Source organism: Mesitornis unicolor, unplaced genomic scaffold (genome assembly GCF_000695765.1).
Source record: "Mesitornis unicolor isolate BGI_N332 unplaced genomic scaffold, ASM69576v1 scaffold1010, whole genome shotgun sequence".
NCBI classification, from domain to species: Eukaryota; Metazoa; Chordata; class Aves; order Mesitornithiformes; family Mesitornithidae; genus Mesitornis; species Mesitornis unicolor.
The window spans coordinates 1-8292 of NW_010158739.1; the positions used below are offsets into that span (position 1 = coordinate 1).

General features: G+C 40.5%; 1 protein-coding gene across 1 annotated transcript; it reads right to left on the bottom strand.

Moving 5' to 3' along the window:
- Positions 1-342: 342 nt before the first annotated feature.
- LOC104540483 (serine/threonine-protein kinase TAO3-like) lies at positions 343-5574 on the bottom strand (the record flags this gene model as incomplete). Its single annotated transcript, XM_010184311.1, has 5 exons — positions 5396-5574; positions 2993-3064; positions 1891-1992; positions 1388-1433; positions 343-439 (listed from the first exon to the last, which is right to left on the bottom strand). Coding segments are annotated over exons 1-5 (437 nt in total), but the record flags the coding sequence as incomplete, so codon positions are not given.
- Positions 5575-8292: the final 2718 nt, after the last annotated feature.

The window sequence follows — 8292 nt, forward strand, 5'->3', positions numbered from 1 at the left end:
CCTTCCAACTCCTAATATTCTGTGATATTTTCCTGTCAGCATTTACTGCCAACATTCAGGTGTGTTCTTTGTTACCAGGGTCTGCAGAGAAAAACTGCTTAACACGCAAAAGAATTCAATACAGGACATAGCCACGTGAAATTATTTTGACCAAAAAAACCGCACTCCTTTACAGCCAACAGCTTTTATTTCTTCATCTACCTTGGCAGTAGACACATCCAGTACAGAAAATTTTAGTAGAATGGCTTTTCCTAAAGTTGCTTAAAACACAGCAAAGCAATTTTCAGACTCCAGTGAATGAAAGACAGAAGGGCATCTAGCAGCACCAAGCTCCAGCCTTACCTATGAATCCTACAGTGAGAGTGCAGGTAGGCCAGCCCCTGCAAGGCACCGTGGGTGATGGCAGCAATCTCCACTTCCTGAAGTGGTTTCTTGTGAACTACAGAAAAAAAAAACAACAACCCAATAAAAAAAAGTAAGAAGGGAAGTGCGATCTTCTCCTGAGAAAGTGTTTTTAAAGAGAAAGAACCACACCAGTTTTGCCAGCTGTGAGGTGAACATCATCTTCACCGTAACAGCTTCCTGCGGCCTCATGGCCATTAGCAGCTCTGAGTCTATGCTTAGCCCGTGTATGTATTTCACATCATAGGAAACCACATTTTTCTTCACATACCTGCTAGCACCAACAGTTACTGGTAACACCAGGAGATACATGCTAAGTGTATTTGAAATACTCATTTGGTCCTCAGCAAGGAAGACTCCTGACTTTTCTCTCCAATAGCAAAAAACCAGGAAAATTAGAAATACCAGCAACAAAGAGATGCCTCAAAGCACCTTCCATATATCCCTAAATACAACCAGCATGTGCCTTTGGATGACTGTACCTTAGATACAAAAGATATGGCCCATACAGAGTACTAGTTTTTGCAAACTTTGGCTTAGAATCCCTATTCCTGTGCAGGTGCTGCTGTTCTAGTTTGGATGTCATATAAATCTCTTGTTCTATAAAACCATCTGTAATTATTCCAACAAACTGCAAGGCAATGACAAAGGTGGTTCTCTGCAGGATTTTGTTATGAATATTCAAAAACAGGCAGTCTGTTTCAGTCATCAAGAAGGCACAAATTACAGGAACACAGATACATAAAATTAAACCTTCATTTTACAACACATAAAGGTGCAGGTCAACTGTACGTAGCACTGGCCTCCTGTGAAAATCTCAGCTTACCCTTGGTATCACAAACCCAGGCACCCTAACTACAGAACGGAGTAGCATAGATAGACCACCTTTACCATCTGCAAAATCCCAGTCTGTGAGAAAACAGCCTCCCACTGTACTCAGAGGGGGCACTAGGAAAAAGAAAGTCAAAGACTAAATAAAACTTACCCTCTAGCAAATCTGAAGCTGATCCTAAACAGTACTCCATAACCAACTGCAAAAAGAAAAGCATGCTTTTAAATACTAGGGCGGACACTCCCCCCAAAAGAGTTACTTCTTGAATGGCTGAAAAACAATAGAAGCCAATAAAACCTGAAGTTGCAAGAAATGCAGCAAGTGATTAACAAAATAAAATTCTCCAGCAACATCAAGACATCTTCCATGGTTAAAGGTTTAGGCACCGAGAAGTTCGTGGGGAGATGCTGTGGAGGATGTTCCATAATAACTGTTTACTCTGAGCGAACAGAAGCCTGCCTCAGAGAAGCAGAGGTTTGCTCCAGTATCCTAATAATTATTCCCTTTAAATTACCTGGAAGCTTCCTCAGATAAAAGGGACTACAGGCAGCATGGGATGAATACTGCTGCACATAAATACACTGCATGTACTGAATATTTGATTGCTGTACGTCTTCTGCTCATGAAGACCCCCAAATGCCACATCACTCACTCACCCACGCTGTATGCTCTTTCAGGTAACAGCCCTTGTACTCTATGGTGTTGGGGTGCTTCAGCTGTTGTAGAAACTTGACTTCTTTGATGATATCCTGCCATTTCTAATTAAAAACAAGCAAAAAAATATAAATACATTTCTCTGCTCTACCCTACATACTCTCATACACCACACACTGTAGTACAGTCTGAAAAGCAACCCTAAAACTAATTTACAATGTGAAGATGGCAAGAATCATAGTTGCAAAAGCACAGTTGTACATCAGTTGTCTGGATCCCCATTGCACTAAGGTCCCCTCAAGACATATTTAAACAGCTTGAGGATTGCAAAAATATTTTTTTTCCTCATTTTAACTGCAACACATTTTACTTAAAGCATTGCTACTGTTTAGCAGATTGAACTGCCTCGTGGTCTCAAACTTAGTAACAAACCCACCTGCCCCAAGGGACACCACCTATAATTTGTGCAGAGACAGCAGCAGTTGGCTCTTTGCTTCTTTCTGTAACACCACAAAGCCAGGGACATTTGGAAGACCTCAGCACTTGTGGGAGACCAACAGGTAAGCAAGGAAAAATGAGTCTAAAACATCCCTGTTTGCTCTTAACAGACAAACACAGTCTCCACTGCACGCCAATGCATCAACCCAAAGGAAGAGTCAATCCAAGCACAAAGCACCAGAATACAAAGATAAGAGGAGCAAATAACAAGCACCAATTGAAGCAAGACTGATATTCTGGCTACAAGGTCTATCCAATTTTAGGTTACAGAACCTGTAAAGTGTTTCAAGTCAGCTACACATTTCAGTCAAGACCTCCAAGAGTTGTGGTTATGGCTTCAGTAGCCAATGTGCTCTTAATGCACTTATTACTGAAATAACCACCAAACAAGCATTCTGAATTCCCGTTCCCTTCCTTAAACTGAACCATTTGTCAAAATTTGCATAAGCTCACTTTCCCTCCACAAACTACAGAAGTGAGCAACAGCTACCGAATCAAAAAGCTGGTCTGTGAGGGTCAAATGAAATATGCAGCTAATTTCACTGTTCAGGTTTACATTATGGTTGTAACAGCTTCTGCATGCAGAATTGGCTTTATTCATCTTACCTCATTCGTTTGCTTTCCACTATAGGACATTTTCTTGACTGCCACCACCTCATTAGTGTGGGAATTTGTAGCCTGGGGTATGGAGAAAGAAATAGATTGAAAATAAGTTTCCTTTTTTTTATCCTCCCCACGGAGTGAGCTGTGCCTTTGGCAAACGCAGGCTTTTTTCTTCTATATCACATCCTTGCAAGCTCCTGCACTTCACAGACATCTTCCTTGTGATAAGGTTTACCAAAAAACTATGATGACACTTTTTCCTGACTTCATCTATCTGTCCATATCCAACATTCCTCCCTCAGCCCCTACTGCACTTATCACCTCTCTACTGATACACAAACCAAGGCCCAGCATTGCATCTACTAAAAACATGCAAAATCTAGTTTGAGTGGAACTGCAATAAAAACAGTTTTAGACAAACCTTTGGAAAAATGCTTCCAAAGAAACAAATACAGAGGTGTATGAAAATCTCTATAGTTTCATCCAATACCCCCATACAACACAGATATTCTTAAACAGCTATTTCCATTTCCAGTTTCAAGATGATGCTTCATTCAGGAATTTATCTCAATTAAAAAAAGCAACCTTCCTTTCACTGCACCACATCTCAGTTTTGCAATGAATATTATTCAGTCATCAAAATTCTACTTTTCAGCAGCCTGTATGAGACAAGGATGGCAACTGGAGGCTGAAAACTCAGTTTTAGAAAGAGCTCTACTTGCCTGGATTGACACTGCCCTCATTTCTGCGTTTTAAGGACAGAAAACGTGAAGGTTTTAGTATTAAAAGAGTTGCTGAAATCCCAGTACCTCCAACCATTTACCATTTTGGGGACAAAAAATTAGTGACAGTTAAAAGCTTAGAATACAATAGAAGCTAAATGTGGTAAATCCTTCTTTCAACTGCTTGAGAGGATGAGTACTACACTTCCAAGTAATGTATTAATGAAAGACATTTCATGATGTATACAGTTACTTCAAAGAAAAATGAGGTTGGGTGAACCAACAGAGCACAGGAATTACTAAAAGGGACATACAGTCCTCGTCAAATGAGTTAGGAAAAGCTGAAAACAACTTTTGGATAAGGCAAAACCCTTCCTAACCACTCACTGTCCTGATGCAGCACACAAAAGATCAGGAGTATTTTACTCAAACAGACGAATTAATGCTGGTGTTCTAAAGAAATATTCAAGTATTTCTGCCTGCTCCATGAATTCCAAGTATCTTCACGTGAACATGCTATCTCTCATTGCAGCTGCAGTCTTCGGTCGAGTGCCACACTGCCACGTGCTCACAGCTGTGGGTGAAGTTCTTGCTGTACCAAGTGCTCGGGATCCTCCTGGCTGAAATAACTTAAATGATAGACTTTCACTGACCCTTCTACTGACTCCAACACGTAGAAGAGCTTGTCCCACTGCTGCCGATCCCCACGGCAGACCAGGCTCCTCTCCTGTTCTAACAACAGTTACACCAACACCTCCATCACCGCACACAGTTGTAAGCAGTGAACTGGAGCGCTTGCAAACAATTCATGTTAGCTACTGCCAGGTTCTGGAGCTAGAGGTGTGAGGGTATTCATCTGCGTTATGTCTGATACTCAGAAATCTCAGTTCTAGAGAACTTGATCTTGTGGAGTGGCAGGCCATGCTACCAAGGAGCTTTAATTTGTCTTTGATTTTTTTGCAGTGAATCCTACTTCAGTTTCATTGAATGGAACTTGATACATTCTGGCCAGTATCGATTAATGCAATCCATCCTTCCTGCTTGAATTCTCATTCCTCTTATGACTTTCTCTTTGCTTTTGCCATGTAAGCATTTGCTATGATGACAGTACGTTATGAGACGAATATGGGGACAAGGAGGAGGGCAAAACAAAACAGTATTTCAAAGATATCTCTAACTTCTAAATTATCAGCGCAGTAGAGAAATCATTCAAAAGCCTGAATGCAATTTGTGTCCAGGTACCGTGGAAGCCGCACCAAACAGCCACAATACCAATTCATTACCCAAAGTAGCTTTTAACTCCAAACGCATTTTGAATCATTAATTCACTAGATCTATTAATTTGCAATGATTTACAAGCATTAGAGCACCAAGTAGAGCATCTTGAAATTCCAGTTTGGCAAATTAATTTCCAACTGCTTACATTCAACTTTAAGCATCAGACAGCATATACTTAACCTGAATGCTTGGGTGCACTATTAAGACCATAGTCAACTGCTACTATAAATACAGCTGTAACAGCAAAGAGCTCAGGAGTGCTCTGCAAACGTGTCTTTTTGAGATGTGTTATGAAAATCTAATACACACAAAGCACTAAGAGTTCAAAGGACACTGACTTTTAAAAAATGCTGAAAATCAAACGTCACTTAAAAAGGTTTTGTTTTCCCAGAAGGAGGTAACTTACAAAGTAAACTGCTCCAAAACTTCCATGTCCAATTTCGTGTAAACCCACAAAGATTTCTTCAGGATCATCTTTGTAGAACAGGTCAGCTATTTCTGGGTCCTTTGGCACCCCTTTGCGCATGTTGAACAGAATTAGGAAGTAGCTCGCGCTTTCAATTTCCAATCAACTTGTTCCTTCATCGACAAAGGAGTTCGTAGACAGCATTCAGCACCTGGTGAAAAGGTTCATCTTTAATCTGTTTCCTTTACGCACGTTTCTGTCCTCACTTCTCTGACAGTAAAATAAGAGGAAACACTTTCAGGAGCAATAGACTTCACTATTGTTTCCTTCAGCTAATTCTTTGTAATTATTAGTCCAATTTAGATATAGAGATTAAAACAAATTCAGAGTACAACAGCTCTTTATCTCATACAGGAAGCAAGTGCTGCAGTTACACTAAAGTCCACTTGAAGACAAGAGTCCTGTTGCTATGCAAAACATCCTGTGACAGGAGTTTGTTATTCCTCATGCTGCTCTCCTGATGTGTCAGTTTTTAGACTATCACCATTGTTCCTCCTACTTTTCTCTGCTGTTTGTTTGCTTTGTTTCTCCACTCCCACTTGCCAGCTGGTGCTAGTGGAAAGGCTAGCTTCTATTTCACAGAAACACTTCACAATCATATGATTTTTAAATTATTCACTTATTTATGTCTCAGAGCTATTAGACAGCTAACGCTCTTGGACTGTGATGGCTTCCAGGCCACAGAATGGCTTTTGAAAGATCCTTGACTCCATCACGTAAGGCAGATCTTTACCTCCTTAAGAGCTCTCTTTAGCATAAGCATATAATTAGCACAGAACTGAGCTGTACTTCATTGAAGATTTTAAATATTCATCCCCAAAATTTTATTTATAATAAAAAGAAGCATCAGAAAGTTTCACATTTCCTATCAAAACATCCTGAAAAAATGGCATTGGTTCGTTAAGTCACCGGTGTGCAAAGCAATGACAGATGCCTCTACCCATCTGCTTTTGACTTCTGAAACCCAGCAGATCATCTGCAGGTGAGTCACCTGGAGCAGTTTCTAACAGTCTGGAGTCAGTCTCAAAACTACTTCCAGATACGTAGTTCAGCACCTCATTTATTTAAGCCACATCTCTGTGCATAAAAGAGAAACACTTCTGAAAACATACACTAAAATGCTCAGCCTACTTCATGACAGAAACCAGTGCAACATTATAAGAGAGACCAGCTGAAGTTTAGCAATTGGATAAAATTAAAACTAACACACACATAAAAGGCTTTAGGAGGTTTCAGACTGCAAGGGCCATCCAGATGGAATGAAGAACGCAGAACATCATTTTGGTGTGAGGCCAAGACAGACTCCTTGGCTCAGGATGACAAGTAATGGAGCGACCTGCACAACGAACTGCGGTTCGTTAGAGGTGCACAAAGTCCTCTGCAGGAGCATACCTGGGTAGCTGTGGCACAAAGCATGCTCTGTGGCTCAGATTCCTTTCAGCAGCATTGTCCTGTGCTCTTGTCCCGCCGGCCTCTATGCGCTCTCTTCTTCTGCAAAGGGAAACAAACATCAGTATTTAGAAAAAGTATTTTAAGTTTTACACCTTATTCTAATACACAAAAATATGACACCTAGAAAAGCCCACGGACTGTCAAAGAACCATCTGAAAGCACAGTTCAAAGGAGCACTGGCTGTGAATGGTAATGGTGTCTCTTTAGGTAAGGATATGCATTTCCTTGGGTTTGCTATGTATCATTACAAGATAGGAAACCAGGAAAAGAGATTAAATGCCAAGTTCTTTGACTTTTGTAAAGACTTTTAAGCTTGCTGAGACATAGGAGGTGTGTGGAAGTTTGCTCTCAGACTTCTTTTAAGATTGCTTGTAAAATGGACAAAGCTCACAAAGCCGAGTCTATTATTTAGCTCAGTGTCTTGTACTTGACTACATACAAGACTTCAAAGAAAGTCCTGAGCATTAATAAGTCAGACATTGTAGGGTTCCACTGGGGAGAGAATGAGCAATGAAATGATGAAAAAAAAGGGCAACCAGTTAGACCCATCAGCTGAGATCACGTCGAGATTGCTCACAGTTAAGGAGGCAACTGCCTGCAGTCACTCATTCCCACTGTGCAGCAACCTCCCCAAACAGCCACTGCCGTCCTCACAGCGGGGTCAAACACACCAAGAGCTTGGAGTCAGCCTGCCCTCATAGAAGGGGTTATTGTGTGGCTACATCCACAGGAAAAATGCTTCACAAGTAAAGCACACTACAATAGTTATACTGCCAGCACCCGAATTAACAACAAACAAGTTAACTCATCTTCTCATTTATTAGGGAAAAAACCCGTATGAGTAGAAGTCTTCCTGCTGGTAGCTAACATTACCAAAACATGAGATTTCTGTCTACTGTTCTCAACACAGGGTAATGCTATAAAGCTGTAAAACAGCTATTTGAAGAGCTCCAGAAAAAGAATCTGCAATGTTTAGTTAAAAAAAAAAAATAATCCCAAGAACAAACTGCTGCCAAAAGCCAGATGAATTCAATGATTATTCATTCTCAGCTGATTGGCCTCACCCAAAGGTGCTATATTTACTACAGGCCTGCAGACAGGGGCAAAGAATGCAGTATTTCAGGTCTGGCATTCTTCAGGCAAGTGAAAAACCCATTTGGCTTTACAACAATAAAAACAAACTGAGGAAGAAAACAATTTATCCATCTCTAGTAAAATGAACTTCTCTGCCATAGACAAAATCTGTGCAGCTCTAACATTCAAGAATAAATTAGTATTTTAAATGGGAAACTAAATGTCAATACTTAAAGTTAAGCCCTAAGTAATATCATTCTCCAGTTGGGACAGACATATATAATGAGGCAGCACAGCAAGTATTTTCAGCA